This window comes from Temnothorax curvispinosus, unplaced genomic scaffold (genome assembly GCF_003070985.1).
Source record: "Temnothorax curvispinosus isolate PA1 unplaced genomic scaffold, ASM307098v1 QBEX01001580.1, whole genome shotgun sequence".
Classification (NCBI taxonomy): Eukaryota; Metazoa; Arthropoda; class Insecta; order Hymenoptera; family Formicidae; genus Temnothorax; species Temnothorax curvispinosus.
Genome location: NW_020211360.1, coordinates 77,044 through 96,534, shown reverse-complemented (window position 1 = coordinate 96,534; position 19,491 = coordinate 77,044). Strand labels below are relative to the sequence as shown.

General features: G+C 43.5%; 1 protein-coding gene across 1 annotated transcript in view; it reads right to left on the bottom strand.

Moving 5' to 3' along the window:
* Positions 1-19,491, bottom strand: part of LOC112466573 — a 41,007-nt gene that overhangs the window by 11,224 nt on the left and 10,292 nt on the right. Inside the window, exon 6 of the mRNA XM_025034734.1 lies at positions 4,228-4,302. Within this exon, the coding sequence (XP_024890502.1) occupies positions 4,228-4,302 (75 nt within the window). The remainder of the gene's footprint in view (positions 1-4,227; positions 4,303-19,491) is intronic.

Below are 19,491 nucleotides of genomic sequence, written 5' to 3'. Positions count from 1 at the left end.
CGATAGATTTAAATTGCCAAAAAGCCTAGTGTCAAGTTTGCCCCGGTGTCGAGTTAGCCCCGGTCTCCCCTACCGTATTTTCTAAAAAAACGTTATATTTCAAAAATGTTTTCACGCTATCTTGGAGCAACAAAAAAGCAACAAATTCTGGTGTATTTGTTTTTTGGATTTGAGCACTCTATATAGGTTTTTTATTATGACGACAAGCTGCCCCCCCCCCCATTTCGATCGCCGTTTCCTGCTAAACGGCTTGAGCAACAAAATCCGGACTAGAGCAACAGCACATAAATAGCACTAAATTTTTTAATAAGTGCGGATTTTTTTGCAATAGTGGGGGGGTTAACTTGATAGAGGTGGCATTGACGTATAATAATGGGCAGTACGCGACAGTGTTCATAATTGCATGGCATTGCCTTAATTTTATATTATTTATATATAGGATTGACGGCATTATAGGTATTGACTAAGCATTGTCGGCAGTGTACGAAAATGTCGGCAGTGTTTTACAGCAATGCCAAAAATCGGCATTGGTGTACAAAATTTTGGGTTGTGAATTCCCCCCAATCTTGTACAGATTATTCGTATCAGTAACAGCTTCGCAATTCGTAATTATATTCCGCGTAACATTCTAATTTTTGCAATTTGATTTTTTGTACACACGAGTTCGCTCGCGTTCAACAAGCACTCACAAAATTACACGAGAAGAAATGTTCAATAGCATTCAACGCGTAATACCGTGCAGATATTAGATAATCTGTACCAACCGCCGCCACACAGTGGGTCCAAATGAAAATTCATGTTTCAAAAAAGGCTACAGTCTCGAAAGGATCTCCCGCACAAAACCAATGGAAAAGTCCTGATCAAAAGTCTCAATGGCTGCAAGTTCAGAAAATGACCAGTTTCCAAGATACTTGGTCTCAAAGTGTTGAAATCGACGATGACGGTTCACGTATAAAAAAGCCCTGTTTTCAAAGCTTTGCAACACGTCTGAAGGTTCTTCTGATATGTGTCAGACAGTTTTAGGATGGTCGGCATGTTTGTGAAAATATACATGCATTTAATATATTCATAAAGTTTTAAAAATAGGACTTTTCATTCGTGAACCGTCATCGTCGATTTCAACAGTTTAAGACCAAGTATCTCGGAAACTGGGCATTTTCTGAATTTGCAGCCATTGAGACTTTTGATTAGGACAGTCTGAACTTCATCGTACTAAAACTTCAGCCAATTTGACTGGGGCCACTTTTCCATTGGTTTTGTGCGGGGTCCTTTTGAACCGATTTCGATGGTTCTTTTTTTAAATAAAAGTTAATAAAATTTCGAACAACTTTGTCGACTCAGATTTTTGTTTTACTTCCCTTCTTTATTAATTCAGAAAGTTTTTATAATCAAAGTAGATATCATCTAATTTAACATCAGACAGATATTGATATTGAACTTAAATATTCAAACCCTGATTAGGCTTGAAAAAACCTTACTTATTAGTCTCACTAAATTTTACCTTATTTTAATAAATAAGCTTAATTGAAATAATACCTAATTTTAGTAGATAAGAACTATTGAACGAAGTAAGATTAAATTCTATTATTTAAACAATTTTTTATTAATTATTGTTAATAAGGATATTGTTAATTATTGTTAATAAAGTTTAAGTAATTAACAAATTTTGAGCTTCCGCGTATATCGGAGTTGGAGAATGCTTCCACTCATTGTCAGTGCGAAATGATCTGAAGAGATCAAAAGCTTATACTTGTAATGTCTTCATTTGTTACCAATCCGTTATGTTTTCGTGTATTAAATTCTCTAAAATGTTTAAAAACTTTATTGCGTGCCTCTTGAGCCTTTTGTACTATTTTAATTAATCTTGTTTGTTAAGATAAGGTAAGATTTAATGAGACTATATCAATCTGGTCAATAAGGTTTTTTCAAGCTTAATCAAGGTTTAAATAATTAAGTTCAATATCAATATCCGCCTAATTAAATTAGAGGAGATATCTACTGTTTACTTATTTATGTCTGATTAAAAAAATGGAAATAAAAGACAAAAATTTAACTCGACAAAGTTCGAAATTTTACTAGCTTTATTAAAAAAAAAGTATCGAAATCGGTCAAATTTCGAGACTGCAGTATACAGCCTTTTTGAAACACGAAGTTTCATTCGGCCCCACGGCGCGCTGTGTCGTCCGAAAGACGAACTTGAATAAAAGGACAGTCGATGCGGCCGATTCTGGTTGTGAAATCTAATGGTTTTGCTCGGTAATCTCACACTCTGATTCACGCGTTACATCACCTTTCTACCTTTCTACCTTTTCCATGATATTAGCGCTGTCGCGAATGCTTAAAAGTTCCTTAAATAAGACGTGGACTCGCGTTACATCGTGCCGACACGGGCATAGTGTCCATTTATCACATTTAACTTCTGACACTCTCGCGCGGAAGTGAGAAGTGTCATATCGCGAGAGATTCATTTAACGTCCCGAATGTCGCGGATTAATTCCCACATTTCGTAAGAAGGGATACCGAGAGAGAGCTATATATTTCCCAACGTGCTTGAACCTCTCATCGGAAGCATGAGAGAAATCGGTCGGAATTTCAGGAATATTCCTTTTCTATTTGATCCACAAGAGCGAAATCTCCAGTTTCTAACGTAATGCTGAAAGACTCAAACGAGTTTGGCGTCATATTTTCGCCGTTATAGGTGCCAGCCCGACGTTTCGTGGACAGAAATAAAATTTTACATCGCGGAAGTGCCGCATCGCGATGACGATTAATTCTATCTGCGATATCTATCTACGATAAAATCGGCAATCCTCTCGAACGAATCTCGGACTACCCGGCGTATATGCATCCGAGTATGTATGCGGACCATAAAATCTCGACACGGTGCGGCGCGGCGCAGTGCGTCCGGCTGATGTTCGCGCGCGGTTTCACCGAGAGGATTTGACACGGCATGAGCAGTCGGCAATACATTTTTGCCACCGCACCGGCTAGACAGCGAATATTCCCCGTTCAGAAATAAGATTCCAGAATGCGGAAACATTGGCATTAAACGTGGCGGGCCCGATGTGTACGTGCTTCGAGAGGCCGATGACGCTTACCATCGCCGACATTCGCTCGTGCCTGCGTCGTGGGAGCGGGCTGTAAAACGAGTAGGAAGCGAATCACTCCGCGAGAATCCTATCCAATTAATTTTTTACGGAAAAAAGGTAAAAGACTGATAGCGACCGTTCGTTGCATCTACTCGCGGAACTACCGCGTGTCGGGACAAAACTACGCGGATACGTATCTGCGTACCTGCGAAGATAAAAGACAAGGAGAGAGAGGCATTTGTTATTATCCACGATTCTCCACGAGTCTATAGCGGCTACGCTAACAAACGCTTTTAAATGTATATATCGGAAAAAAATGCATGATTAAGATGCCTCAATTTCCTGTCGCACTTTAATCTTTCCATCGTCGCGCGCATTATATAAGGACCACTCTTAATTTTTTCTTAATTTCTTCTTGTAAAAGCAGCAGTCAGCATTTTAGCATATCGGGATAACTTTGTTGACTATTCGATTTTAGGCTGTAAATTACAAATTTTAAGCATTTCTTTCTATTCTGATTAAAAATCGTGACTTGGGGTAGGCAACGGCTGCACGATCGGCGTTGCTCGTTGCTATTTTACAAGGCAACGTGAGGTGTTCGTTATTCAGCGTTACTGGTTTCTCGAGCGAGATCGTGACATGTCAGGAGGATCTCAATGTGAAGTTCGCAACACGATCGAGGGCGAATTCCTGGCGGACTTTCACCGTGCCGAAGGACGAGAGATCGGCGTAAACTGCAAAGTATTCATGTGGCTTAATAATATCTATTGTTATCGATCAGGCCGATCCGGTACGCTGACCGTACGTCGCATGTCCGCCTGACATTTTCGCTTCATTTCGCGAAGGAGTGACTTCGGACACGACGCCGTAATCCGGAATATTCGTTACCTGAGACCGTGAATACAATCTACAGCCCCACTGCACATAGACGCAATAGTATTGTCGAAATTGTCGAGTCATACCTTAATGTCCCCGCGATAAGATCGTTCAGGAAAGTAATACGCTTGATTCTAGTTTTTGCGGTCCCGCATTGTTCGCCGATCGCAAACAAAAAATTGCGCGTTTTTACCATTTAAGCTCGTTTCATAAATCTTTAACATTTTATAGATCTTTAATAATAATTTCTATATTTCTCTACCTTTGTTCGGGTTCTTGCTTCTCTCCTCCGTGTATTCTGCAATCCTGCTCACGAGGTTCGCTTCGTCATCTCGCGCTGCAACAAATGCGCGTACTATTTATTTATTGTACACGGTGTGTCTAACCATTATCGTATCAACCTTTAAGCATAGCATGTCTGCGCGCGAAAGGGTATAACTTCGTTCACTGGCCCCGTAGCTACGACCGTGCGAGAAATCACTGTCATTCTGTCGAAATAACGAAAGTAACCGATTGCCCGAAGGCGACAAGTGAAGAAAAGAATCAGATTAAAATGCATAATAATTTGTATTTTTTTAAATCACGCGTATCTTCGAGTCGTATTTGTGAAATATATTTTTATAAACGCGTTTGCAATTGTGCAACCGGTAGGACATTTCTATATGGATGATATTTCAATTAAGAAAAGTTGAACGGCGGGCGACACAGAGGACTCCTACGAAATAAGAGACGTGCATAAAGAGGTCACTGATAATGAATCGAGGTAATAGTTTGCGTCGGTAAACACAGCTGCACCCCGTTGACTCCAGTTGACCCGCGCTTATTAAATACCAGATACACCAAACTGTGAATGTACACCAAAGTGCGAAGTTCTCATAAAAGAAATTTTTTTTTTCATATAACACATAAAGCGTTTTCATCAAAAATTTCGATGACACGACTCTTTATCTCCAAAATAATAATTTCGTCCTATAATCAATTTTTATTGTAACTAATATAGGAAACTTTATTTGATTTGAAATTCTGCAAGAGCTGTAATTTGCGCATGCATATCTCGCATGCTCGAGTGATCGCATTTGTGAAAAGTCGCCGGTTGAATTGAACAGTTAGGAAAACCTGATTTTTTTTGCATTGCGTCGACGATGCATTGCATTCTTCGTCGGTGAACACTATCGCGGCGGCAAGCGGATTAGTCGCGCGATCTCAGTCGTTTTACGACTTCTTGTATTGTGGTCGATTTTTCTTCTGTTCATACGAGCTTAAACTCATCGTGAGTTTTACTCGAATCGTCTTCGTTGACATCCTAATGTGGATTTACTTTAAAGAATGTCGCGCATGACCATTTGTTACTACTGTTACTAGCCACCGAATGAAAAATGTGCATTAAAAACACAGCATTGTTAAAAAACACAAGTATTCAAAATTAGAAAGATCGTGAACTGAAACTTGTGATACACGATGGCCTTTTATCCAATGTACATTTAGACGTAATTAATTTCAAGCTGAAAAATCCAAAGTTAACAGCGTGCGGTCTTTGGATTACTTTCTACATCTCCGTAATATTTTTCGCAATAGTCAATTATTTTCCGAGTTATCGGACAAATCCAGAAATATACGAAGAACGATAGAAAGGAGAGGGCGAGATAGATACAGAAGGGAGGAGAGAAAGGACCATGCAAAGTTCAGCGAGCCCAAGAAAGGCAGATGCACGGAAACTGAGCGAGCGAAAAGGAGAGAGAGGCAGAAGGAAGGAAGCAGAAGGAACGAGAGAGATCGAGGAGCTGTAAGGAGCTGAAAGAGAGAAAAGGGAGTAAGGAAAAATAAGAAGAGTGGTTCCCCTCCTCGGTCCGAGAGGTTGGGAGCGGGTGGCCTTGAGCAGGTCATCACCTCCGGCTGCGGTGTGGTGATGCTGCCTGCGCTGGACCATCTTAACTTCTTCTTCTTCTTCTTCTTCTTAACTCCTTGAACCGTCCTTCTCTCCTCCACCATCTCTCTTCTCTCCTCGCCAACCTTTTCCTCCTTTCTTCTCCCTACGCTCTCATCTTTCGCTCCATCCTCGTTCTTTCTCTCTTCCTTACGTCCCATCCGGCTCGCCAGAGTTACTTTGTCACTCCTTCTCTCTCTCTCTCTCTCTCTCTCTCTCTCTCTCTTTTCTCCTCCTGCCCTTCTTGTTCTCTCCTTCCCGCTTTAGACGCTCTTTACACTTTCCTAAAGGCCTTCGCTCGGCCGCAGAAACAATCCATTCGTGCTAACTCCGGCCTCGGCCGAACCGACGGACGGGACGTGGTGAATGCACCAACGTCGCGGTACCGAGAAGTCAAGGGCCAGTCGTACCAAGAAAAGTCCTCAAGTTTTTTTTCGACTTGGAGAAATCCATGAGGCACTGCATACAATTCGATCCACAATCTAAACATCCATCTTTACAGAAGATATGTCGGACGATGACACAGCGGGAAACGATTTCTCCTGTCCGAACGCTCGTTCAAAGTACGAGTACATCGTCCCATCCTATTTAATCTAATCGCCTTCGGAAAATAAAAAGGTCGCGTCAGTCGTAATCGCGCTGCTTTCATTATCGCACGCGCCACGCCAAGGTCGCGTATATACAAAAACCGTAAATTATCGAGCGTGTTGCCGAGTCGATTCCGCGTGTCGTTTCCGCGGCGAGGCAGGATCACGCAAATTGCGTTTGACAAACTGGATCGACGGCGGTAGTTACCGCCTTCTCGCGAGCGTAATGATCGGCGCGTGGCTATATACATGGAGCGCACGTAAGGAACCAGACGTTTACTACACGAGCATCCTTGCGCTCTGCAGCATCGCGCGCGATCGCGCAAGCCGGCGAGAGAGAGGAATATTTCCAGAGCGCGCGATCGGATAAAGTTGTAACGCCCGAGGTGGATTTTATAAAACGGTTTAATGCGTGTTCTGTACACGCGGCCGTGTCTAGCCGTGGTGATCGAGAAGCGCGCTAAGTCGTGTTATTTTCTTCATAGGTGCAACATTCCGACACTCGCTTCTCACGCTCGTCGAAAGTGCAGTCGGCACGCCGCGCCGAGCCCCGCGCCGAGCCGAGCGCTGCAAATTGCCGGGCGTGACGAGGATTTCGTGTCGTTTCCGAGGGAAAGGATCACGCAAATTGGATTTGACATAGTGGATCGGTGGTAGACCCACCCCTTCCAGGATGTAATGATTGGCGCGTGGCCGCGCGGCCACGCATATAGCGCTCGCGAACGCGGACAGCCGATTGTGCACATGCATAGACGAACGTTTCACTCGTCGGCATTGAATCTGAAATTTTTCTTTCTGATTATCGCGGCGAATAATTACGAGAGCGACTCCTATAATGTTCTTTTAAAAAATAGGCTCCGTCTTTTTCATTTTTTTTTTTTTTTTAATGTAGAAACGATAAATCTTTCACAATTACAGTTCTAACTGATGGGTGGAGAATTTCAATTCTATCAAACGAACAAAAAAAAGTGTCAATATCTGTGCTGTAAATCGCACGTGAAAGAAGGCACGACGATACCTGGCGTTTACAGCGGCCGGCGCGCGGCGTTTCGGTGTTGCCGCGCCGAACGACCGGGACACGAAGGACCGGATCGTCGAAGTCGGTGTGCGGACTTAAGTGAATGAGGAAGATAAACATAATAATTACGGCAAATTGAGGCCTGCCACTGAAAACAGCATTGTGGCGAGCAGAGAGGAGGCGAGAGAAAGAAGCGGGTCCGCGCGCGCGGGCCCTGGCCCGCGACGTGTATCGGCGGAATAAACGCGTTTAACGTTACTTGGCGTGCCAACAGCGGTAGCGTAGGTGAGCAGGGGAGTTTATCGGGAAATACATTCAGACCCTATAGTCACCCGTGGTTATGCCCACGAGCCCCGGGAACATTGTAAATTATTAACGTTGTCCGCTCGTCCCCGACGATGTTTTTCTCGGAATATTATTTTCAGGGGAAACGTTCAGTTTCTTTTTTCTCACGAATTTATTGACCAAGCGTCGAGAATCGTCTCTTCGCCTTCTACATTCTCTTTAGCGTGGTTTCGTTTTGAAATGTGGAGTGGCGTCAAGAATAACCAAACGAAATCGCTATATAATATGCGCTCGGCCGGAAGTGCGGTATTCGCCGTGTGGGTCGCTACTCTCAGACGATACTATAAATTGCTCTAATCTCGCGATAATAGGCGTATCCATTCTCGCGCTCGCGTGACGTGTCGGTGAGGTGGGAAGACACGTTGCACATGGCGAAAGAACGCGTGCTTTATTAACTCTTATCAGCGCTTTTAATTTCTTCGCGAACGAAATAACTGTGCTCGCATCGTCAAGCTTTACGTCGAGATTTCTCTCATGGGTCTGGATAATCTCTTGTTGAAGAATCTCAACACTTAACTGATTAATTGGTAGAACAAGTGTATTTCATATCGCAACCCGTACAAAACAGCTAATATAAATAGAATTTTAACTTTTATCGTTCTAAAAACAATTTCAAGTATTCTTCTAAAATATTTTTATCGCCATTTTTTTTTCGTATTGCATATATTTTTTAGAGATATCTCAGAGCGGTAAGCTATTTCTGGATCGCATCATATAATTCGCATTGTATCTCATTTTATTCTAAGGCCACGTAACGAATGTAAACGATTGAAAGGTGCATCGATTTCGATTAAGTAACGACCTCGACCTAGTGAATTACGCGTTGCATTCGGGAATTTAGCCCCGCGGCTGCGATCGAGCCTCTCGCATCCCCGCGCGCGCGTCCACGCGGAGCGATGAAGTTCGCCTGATTGATGTGTCCAGGCCGGTTTTCGATGCCGCGACGCCGCGGGCTGCTCGCCCTTTTTAGACCCCAAAAATGATCTCAAATAAAAATAACCGATGAAATTGCCGAGGTGGAAACGACGGTTTTACCGTCCGATCGAGATATCCTATTTCTGGTAGCGCATCTCGAGAGAGGAAATCTCAACGACAGCCCCCCGTTGCGGTGTCGACGTACGAGCGCGCATTTTTCAAATCGCTTCGCCGTCTTCTTTTTATTTCGTTATGGCGTATGTTTATTTTAGCTAAGTACAGAAACCGCAAACGATGTATCTAAGAAGAAGAGCCGGCCCGCGCATGTCTTCTACACGCGGCGATCTTCCGCCGTCTTCGCGAATACCTACACGTGTATCTCCGCGATGCACGCGATGTATAAGGCGCGCTGTTAGTGTAATAATAAACTCTCTTGAACGCCGCGGCATGGTCTAACAGAATGTATCTTGCGAGTCACAGTGACTGACTACTTGGCGCCTGCACCGATAAACCAACTTCACCGGGCTCTCGTACTCTTCGTGCACGATTGTGTCGGCCGTGCACACGTTTAAATACGTATACGCTCGCTAGCGTACGCTGACACTAGAGACGGCGGACGATGAATGAGCTAATTGTGCTTTCTGATGAGCGAGAGACCCGTCGTCTCTTTTATCTCTTTTCCGCCGCGTGAATGACGTATGCGCGCACTTGCCGGCTGTCGCTCGAAAAATCATAGCGCAATATCGTAAGAAAGACGTTCGCTTTAAGTAAACGATAATTGAACGTTCGCGGAAAAATTAAATGGGGATATTATAAAATTATTCTTTAGGGCCGGTATTCATAGTCGGTTCTTATTTCAATGTGATTGGTTCATCTTAAGATCTAACTTGGTGGACTTGAAAATAAGTTCCGACTATGAATACGGGCCCAGGTCTTAATAAATGTAGGTATCGCGTTGTTCCTCTCAATTCGGATATACAGGATATACGAGATCTATATCATTCACATAAGAAACAGGTTTTCTAATAGGAAGGTCCAACTGATTGCCCCATTTTTGGAATGATTTTAAACGGCGCGGCGGCACGTTTCGCAGTCTTATTTGAGCGCAACTGAGCCTAAACGTGATCGCTGAAAGAAAAAAAAACTGAACGAGTCGACAAATACACATTTAGGCAGGTGTAGTCCATCCGCGACGCCTGCAGCTGCCTCTTATGGAGCCCTTAGCGTGCTTTACCCTCGAGGTTCAGAAAATATCACGGCGTATGCGTAACAGCTGCTGCATTTTTCTGTGGGTGGCGACTAGTGAAAGTGAGTCTTCGAGGTCGACGCCGGATATAAATTTCATTCTATTTCATCTTAAGCTGGAGATACAACCGTGTGAAAATATTTCAATGCGATAATTATGAGATTTCAATGAGAACTAGCGTTCATTTCTATCAATCATAGTAATATTTAAACGTTTAAATGATTATAGAGACGAATGTATTAGAGGAAAGAAGGTTTCTTCACCCTTCAAGATTTTTTTAGATTCTTTGAACCGAGAAATATCCGGCCCGATCCGGGAGGGAATCTTTTTTTATCTGCAGGAAACTACGATACACTGCCAGAATGTCTAATATTTTATATTTCGTTAAACTTGTTTGTGAATGTGTTGCTCTTTTTTAAATTTGTTACCGCAATCAATGCTGTGTTATCAAAGTTATACATTGACATAGTTATTAAGCCCGATACAATAATATTATAAATATAAGATTATTTATATAAGATTATAAACAATTTAAATCTTTTGAACAATTATTTATTTCGCGCATGTTCGATCAATGTGCACTCATCTGTCAAATCGGAGGAGATCCGGTGCGGCGACGGTTTTTATCTGAACCGTTAAACGGCGGTTACGTTATTACCGCGCGATTAAACCAAGAATTGATTGCAATTTAATCGCAAAATACGTAGGAAACTACCGCTTGCACCTGGTTGCAGCGAATCGGAATTTAAAATTCGGTTTTGAAATCTGCATGAAAACGACATGTTTAGCCTATTTAAAGACAGTATAATTCACCGCTGACATTAACTGAGATCGTGCCTCGTTTTTTTTTTAAGCGATTCACGAAGATCAATTGTTACCTCATTGCGCTACGGTCTAATGAACGTTCGGAGTCGAGGCGCTTCGCGAATCAACCTGGTTCTATTAGCGCCGTAAAATCGGCCTTCCTTCGGCATTAGAGCGCTTTTCTTGTATACGCCGCGACAGGAGATACGCTTAGCGAAACTTTTCCGCATCCTTCGTGTAACCAATCGAGCATTGTTCGCGGAATAGAGGAAAAAGTAGACTTAATTGTAAATTTGCGATAGTGTTAACACAGTGGGTTCGCAATTAAATTGAATCGACAAATGTTCGTAAATATATCTTACCGTTCCGAGAAGCAAATATTTTCCTTTCGCTGCGTGGTCAAAATCTCTATATACAGTTCGTGCTATATAGTCCTCCTCAAGCTTCGCAGACCGATTATACCTTTCGCACTTCGTTACAGAAGCACATGTTCGCGCTCGAAAACGGAACACTGTAAACGATTACTTCTTAGGTGAACCATGAAAAAATATATCTACGCTACACCGAACACGAAGAATATATATTTTTTCGAATTCGTAATAAATGAAAGCCGAGCAGAGCTTTCTTCGTTACGCTCTTCAAATTCCAAACTGGTTTATGCTCCAATTCGTGCTCAGATATTGGCTAAATAGTAATTTTGGCATCAGCGGTCTGAAAGTCCTTTGGAAAATTATTCGAAGCTTTACAGACTCCGTACCGTAACCGTAGAATTTGCGAAAGAATCATAAGAGGAGGTATGCCGAATCGAGGAAGGAGTCACACTCAAACGGTCTCAGAATTCGCGAAGAGGAGCACCCGATTCGAGCATAGGCGAATTATGGCGAGCATACCTAACACGCGAGGCGGAGCACGCACACGTGAAAGTCCTCTCAGAACGTTTTGATTTGAGAGTCGACGGGAGACTGGCAAACGCCTTCTGCCTCAGCTCGAGACGTCGCGCCGGGCATCCCTTTCCACCGTGCGGGAGACGACGCTTCCTTACCGGTCTCTCGAGGAGAGGTGCCTTTACTCCCGATAGGTTACCTTCGAGATAACTCGATAGCGCACCATAAATGCGCGCACGCGTGTAAATTGTTCCGATAAATTCGCCAAGATTGCGAGAAGCCCGGCATTTCGTCGTTAATTAACACGGCGGCTGACCCCGGGTGCACTGGCCGTTCATGCGACGCGTACGTTGCTCGCAGACGCTGTCACCTTCTTCGAAATTTCATCTCGAAGACAATCGCGACACTTTCGTGTTAGCCCGTTATATGCCAGCACACGAGATTCGTCGTATGTAACGATTCGTTGAAAATATTTTGTATTTCTCGCGGCCATTCATTAATGATCCTATATTTATCTTATACGTGCCTCGAATGACACACAGAATAATATCGTAAACATTGTTACAGAAATATTACCATGGTGTTTATAAATATTAATTCAATTTAGTTCTATTCTCGCGCAGTGTACTTTCATTTTGGAATATATAATTTAATAATTGAGTAACTTCCGGATACATTACGTGACGACATAGCGATCATAAACATTGTTATAAAAATATTGCCATTGTATTTACAAATATTAATTCAATTCTATTCTTGCGCAGTATTATAATTCCACTTTGGAATATATAATTCAATAATTGAGAATAATTACTCGATACATTGCATGACGAGACGTAGTGACGATCTATCCATCGAATTCCTGACACGAGTGAAATTTGTGTCGGAACGATTTAGAAATATGCTCGCTACGTACGATTTCTGCCAAACAAAAGGCCGTCTCTTTTCACTGTGCGGTACATTTCGAAATCGAAGATCAAACGTTGATAAATCGTTTTGTGATCCGTGGGGAGTCTCGCGCGCGCACAATACGAGTCAAATTGCTCAAAGACAGATTGCGCCTTTGCGTCAGAGAATTTTCGTTGTCCAGCCGAGTACGACACTTCCGCGTTGCCTTTCCGGTTTAGGAAAAAGTCATTTTATCTTATTACGTTTTGCTTGCGTTCCGAATCCTTAACGTTACTCTGCAGAATACGAAGCGTTTCCGAAAAAGGAAAGTAGAAGTCATTTTTTTACCGTGACACGTCGTACAAAATGCGTAAACGGTTTAGCGTATATCTCACAAAAGACCTTTGCTCGTTCGAGCGTCGATCGTTTCGCCACGAGGATCGCCATAAGGCATGGAAATCGAGCGGCTAAAAAGAAGTTAACCGGTCTTTGTGCAGGTTCAAATTTCCTCGAGTCGAAGATCGTCTGTTTCGGTTTGTCGTAAAACGTGAAAGAGAGCTAGCTGAAGCGCACTTTAACGAAAGCTCATCGCCACGCTCGGTTATTTCTTGTTTCACCGTGCGATATGAACGAAGGTATAATCCGACGCGGAAGTGTGACTTTATCAGATTTAGAAGTTTATAGACTATTCTTGAGAATTTAACGGGGAAATTGCGCGTACCGTTCGACGCGCGCAGAGATACCAAAAATTCGTTGACCGCATCGTAATGTCATCATGTTACGTAACAACGTATTGGATTATATATTTTAATACGTGGACGTGACGCAACATAATATCGCGTAATATCAGCTGGAATTCATTAAGCGTTTCTGCGAAGCGAAAAGCGGAAGTCTCGCTCTCTTTGCGAAATCAAAAATTTCCATAAAACGAGTGTGAGTCTCATGGTCGGATGTCGAAAGGGCTTTCAAATCCATTCAGTAGACATTTAACGCTAGACATTGCATTTTCCCATTATTTGTAAACACATGTGACATGTGAGGAGTTACCGGCGTTACCGCTACTCGGGGAAATATTTGCATGCCTATAATAGCGTGCGAAGTAGACCGGGATCCCGGACAATGACGAACGTGACAATAATAATATTAGATTTACGCTCGTCAAGGTCTACTCCTTCTCGTACAATGACTTAAAGTTGTTCGTCGATACGATCGATACCTATAGTTCAATGACAAGAACAAGAGCTATTTCGGCAACACATCACAGACTAGGATCTAGTTTATCTAGTAATCATTTTTGATTAGCAACAAAAAAGCATGTTATGTGAGTGGTCGTAATGTTCATTGAAAGACTGTCCATTATGAAACTTTTTATGAATATCTCCGTGCGTTCCGCTGCTGGTTGCGATAAGATCGGGTCGCGCTGCGATCTTTATCGTTTTATTTAAGAGGAATGAAAGAAAACCTGCTTTTATCGCGTGGTGGCATTTGCTCAAACGACGCGAGTTACAACCGGATAAAAATTCGCCCTGATTGCTCAGCAAAGCCGCGCTGCACCGCGCTCTAAAGCGCCGACGTCGGACCTTGATGGGTTAAATTCTGCGCTCGTTTCTTGGATTTGTGTTTTAGCGTCTCAACTTGATTCGCAAAACTCAGGTCACAGTCGGGTCAGCGACAAGTCGAATCGCAGCTACACTCAAATAATCGCGATATTTTCAAACTGTACGTACAAAATGAGGTAATATTATAGTTTGGTGTAAAAATAATTGCAAAAACAATTTCCATCATTTTTAATTTCGGTACTGTACTTCAATATAAAGTTGTGTTTAATTGTGATCACATATAGTATATATCACTGTAAAATTCCGACTTTCCTTTATTCATTCATGTCAGTGCTATCCTTCCTAGAGTGTATATGAAGTTATTGTAAACTATTAAATTAAAGATGGAAAAGAGACAAATTTATACGATTTTCTTATGTGATATCAAATTGGATCATAAAGCTTCGGAAACTGCGTAATATCAACCAAAGAACGTATAGTTTAGCATTGGTTCCACAAATTCCGTAGCGAAAGCTTATAGAAGATGAAGCGGTTCGTAAAAGGTCTGATTAATTAATGATTAATTAAGAGCCATTATCAATGCGGATTCATTGAAAACCACTAGAGAAGTTGCACAAATACTTAACATAGACCATTCATTGAGCTGAGATATTCATTATTTGAAGTTGAAGATTAAAACCCGCAATTATTTCTGCCCCAACCTAATAAAATGGTATAGAGTAATAAGAGAAACAGAAAACTAGAAAAGTCAACTTCTTCATCATTCGTAACGTTGCCTGACAATTTCGCGGTGAATCGTTGTCGCGATGATTGCGATTCATAGCCGTGCGGCAGAAATACTATGGGAACGGTTCACACCGGCTTGCATAAAGCGGCGTGTAAACTGGATGTTACACAAACGGTCATCAACACTCGAGATATACCGCGGAAAGAAGATATAATTTCACGTTTATTTATATATATTATCCGAGCGAGCGATTAAAACTTCTCTCGTGGCGTGGAAGTAATTCGCTCGTTCGTCAACTTCGCAGATCGATCTGCATCTTAAGTATGATGCATCGTAACTAATTATATTGACGTTGGTGCACGGAGCGGAGCGCTTCCGGGTTGCCGCAACGGAATGTCGTCTCGCGGATCTCGGATCTTGCATCCGATATGCCTACGTGGACACATAGTGGATCCTTTCAAGCGCGGCTCGACCCGACTCGAGACCAACCAAGTGTCCGTCCTTCTCTCGGCCGATCTCGCTAAACGGAATAACAATATCTAGCTCTTCGACATCGATTTTCTCGAGCGCGTTCGTGCGCGATTCATAAGCGCGCGACCCGTCGTATGTAGAACGGCAATGCCTATTTGCTTCTAATAAATGCGCGTAACGTAATTCCTGACCGGTTTCCATTTCAAGTGTGTGCCGATCGTAATCTTTCGTTCAACGACCGCGCACTTTGTGAAATTCGTTGATACCGGTCGATCTTGAAACCGGGCGAGTCATCTTTAGGCGGTTTTACTGCGTGCACCGTTCGAGCTGGCGCGATGGAATGCAGCCCGCTCCGATCGGATGCATTAAGCGTACTTTGCGAGTCAGATCGAATGCGATTCTTTCGGCTCGCGAACGTGACAAAACGTGACCCGGTTTCCCTTATACGCGAATGCAGATTTCAAGTCGAAATGAAATGTTTCGAGAGTGTCGCATTCTTCAAAGAAACAAGGAGAATTAATTTTTACACGCATGTAAATTTATATCGTAAAATTTATATAATAAAGAAATACAAATTTTAGCAAAATGCAAAATGAGATATTGCAATGCTTTGCGTTTCAAGATCTTGCAAATATCTTATTCGGATCCGTTATTCGGTATTAATAATCCGATTGTAGTCTTTTTTAAACATGCATATCCGCGAATGTTCCACCGAGTTCTGAATAGCGAATAATTTTCTATAAGACTCCGAGATTAGCCCGAATAAAATGTTGCCTGGAATTTATGCGCATTAACATTTAATAGAAAGTATTCAGTATCAATATCTACTAATTGATCGAACGTCGAAAGCTTCCTCTCAGGGAGGTCAAGACTAATCATCGCCCTTTGCAATCGCAAATTGAAACGGGCGTCAGATTGCCTGGGAAAGGTCGATCTCCTTAAGAGCCGGTCGTTAATGCGCGTTCGGTTGAAATTATGGAATGCGCTTTTCGTTTGTGTATTTTTAAGTCGCATAATTGTGCGACGTAGGCAAACGAATCTTCCGAGCCGCTTCGTCCCGGACCGGGATTGCGATGAAGATCTGGAACGTGGGGAACGCACAGTGGCATGTTACATTAAGGATCGCTATTTTTCATTACTTATCTCTCAATACTCGAAGCGACGTAAAATCACAAAATCGATCTATCTTAAACATTTGTGCCGTCGACTTACTAATGGTTGAATAAATTCAAGTGGACAGATATCACGATACTCTGTCCCAAGGGAATATTGAAGGAAACCGTTTGCAACAACCATAAACTGCCCACGTGAGATCTGCCGAGACAGATCAGGACAGATTTCAGCTTTGAAAAGACTCTTGAAAGTGTTGCCTTAGAGAAAGAGCTATCGATGCCAATCCAGTTGAATTTGTATAGGTGTTGGCTGCGTGACATTTGTTATCTTTGGGTCACTATACTATACGCACTATACGGAGGCCCCGTGCTGGCGGCCGGCGGCACGGCTGGAATGCCGTCTTCTGCGATCGCGCACGTACATACAGGCGCACGTCAGTACGCAAGTATGCGTCAGAGATCGCCGTCTCTTCGATTGGAAGTGAACCAAGTGAAAGATCTCGAAAAGGAAGGCGATTAAGGGGGAATGGGACCTTGAGCGCGGTCAGCCACTGGAAGAGAGCTTCGGTGGCTGAAGACCGCGGGTCTTGGGACGCGGGGATCGCGCCATATTGTTGTGACTAGTAAGCTTTGCCGCGGACCCCCGATCGGCCATCCACCATCTGCCAGCTCGCCAATGGGCGCGTGTGCGCTGTTCGCGGCCGCGGCGCCGGATCGATCGTAAATGTCGCGAAACAATATAAGTTACATGATAATTAACGGAAGACTTGGCAATCGTCGAACTGCAGCGCTAAACAATAGACGCGTTCTATTCGTTTGCCTATTCTATCCCGGATGCGATCACATATCGCGCAACGCTGTGACGCTTGAATAAAGCGCCGCTATCAAATGCGTTGCAGTCGCGAGAAATCCGAATTCGCAAAAACTGCATAAAGCTAATCTCATTCAGCTTCACAAGAATTATGGCTTTAGCAAACTTGTTTCCTAATATGCAGCTTAAAATGTTATTACCTGCAAAGCCTTCCAGCATACCTATTATAGCGGCGCGAGATAAAAGATTCCCAAGTCGACGTAAAATGACGCAATGTATTTTCACGTACTTGGATTCGCGCGCGGCGAATAAACGGCGGGTGTAATGGATATCGTGAGAATTTTTACGACTTCATATTTAACGCGGGGGGGGAAAACGGACGTTCGTCCGTCGGCTTGTTGGAAAAATGACCGGTTTAAAACGTTGCCGCGGCACCCGGCAATCCGAAGGCGCCTGACCGTAAAGTTTGACGTTTATAATACGGACCCTCGCGCGGACGGCAGCTACGATTGTTCGTTAGCAATTTGCGCGAGCATCGTGCCGCCGACGCCGATGCCGCTCGCTGCCAGGCGATTCTCGAATTATTCTTAACGGTTTTGTTCTCACACCCACCTGGCCGGCGGCCGGGAATCCACATTCGAAGCGGAGGAACGCCGCGCCGGCCGCGCCGACCGTGCCGATTAGAGACCGCGTCGACGGAATTTCCTTATTTCCCCGCTTTTGCGCAGAGCGTAGAGCGCGCCCGGCTACGGTAAAGTTCTCGGGTGAAGATCCGCCGATACACTCCTTATCGTGCGATTCGCTTCAGGAATCGCGCCGTTCGCGTTGCAGAAGAGGAAAAAAAAGAATGAAAGAGGAAATGGACGCGGCAAAGACGCGCGCGATGTCGAAATCGCGCGGGAAGCAAAAGGACTTCGGTCATTAGAAAATTACACGTCGCTCCTAACATTATGCAGCGTCTAGCGTGATCGGTGCATTTCTGAAAAAGTACTGTGCAAATTAATTATTGTACGAACACTTATTATTTCTTATTGTCCAACCTTGTAATCCCTTCTATTATATACATTATCTTTTTCCTTTGGATTTTTTCCGATGGCTGTGTGTTCATTAAATTGAACAAAAGGACACGTGAAGTGTGCCAGAAATACTATATCGCGAATGCTGAATTGTTTCCGATAATATACCTCATCGAGCGTGTTCGATCATTCGCGAATTATTATCACCGGCTCGATTTCCGGTATTTCTATGGCGAGATTACTGTTTTTTCGACCGCGGCCAGAGAAGACGAGCATGTGATAACGTATCTTTTCTTTAAATAGTTTTCTGAAAGAGTATGTATTACGCAAATAGGTATCGTATTGAAGACAAGTGCTTTCGTGTTTACAGAAAATGGTAGAGAGTTTTCCTGACGTGGTGTTTGCGTAGAAATAAATTATAAGGGACATGAACCAACATGAACCTCCATAGGCAGAGAGAGAGAGAGAGAGAAAAAGAGAAAGAGAGAGAGAGAGCGCAGGTATCAAAAAGGTTCCGATTAAGATCTCGCGCATAATAACGCGGTTGCGAAGAGGAAACGCAAACATCTAGTCATCCGCGCGAAAATACCACAGAATGCACGTCGGTGAATAAGAATTTCTCCCGGCGCGAGGAAGGCGCGCCGCGCCGCGCAACACGCCTTTGTCTCGATTCGCGACCTGCCTCCGTTTTGAATGCATTCGCGCCCGCGCGCGAAACCGGAGAGCTGCATGGGCGCGTAACGCAAGGTGATTAATGCGTAACCTTTATAAAACTCGACGCGGTGTGACGTACTGACGTACCACCGCACCGGTAGCGTGGGCGTGTGCACCGGGTGTCCTCTGACGTTGCGCACTCGCAGCATTTTTCGGAGTTTTTTCCTTCTTTTTTTCCACCTAGTTCCCGCATATTTGGCGAGTCGAACGATCGGTGAACATTTGTCGCCGACCGACGCGACGCGACGGATCGGTCGCCGGAAAAGCGGAGACATTGATGACGCTATCGAAAGCAAAGTCAATTAATTAATTAGCGACTCAAGGTTGCTCCGGTTGGCGACGATGCAAATTTTTTTTCACGCAGTTAGCCTTAATGGGCGCAAATGCCTGATTTGTTGGCTTTTGCTATTAGCGAACGGATCTCTAATCGTTCTGTGCCGGCCTCGCATTCTTCCGTTAATTGGATAAATTGCGACTTTATTGATTCAAATCGTATTTTGAGGTT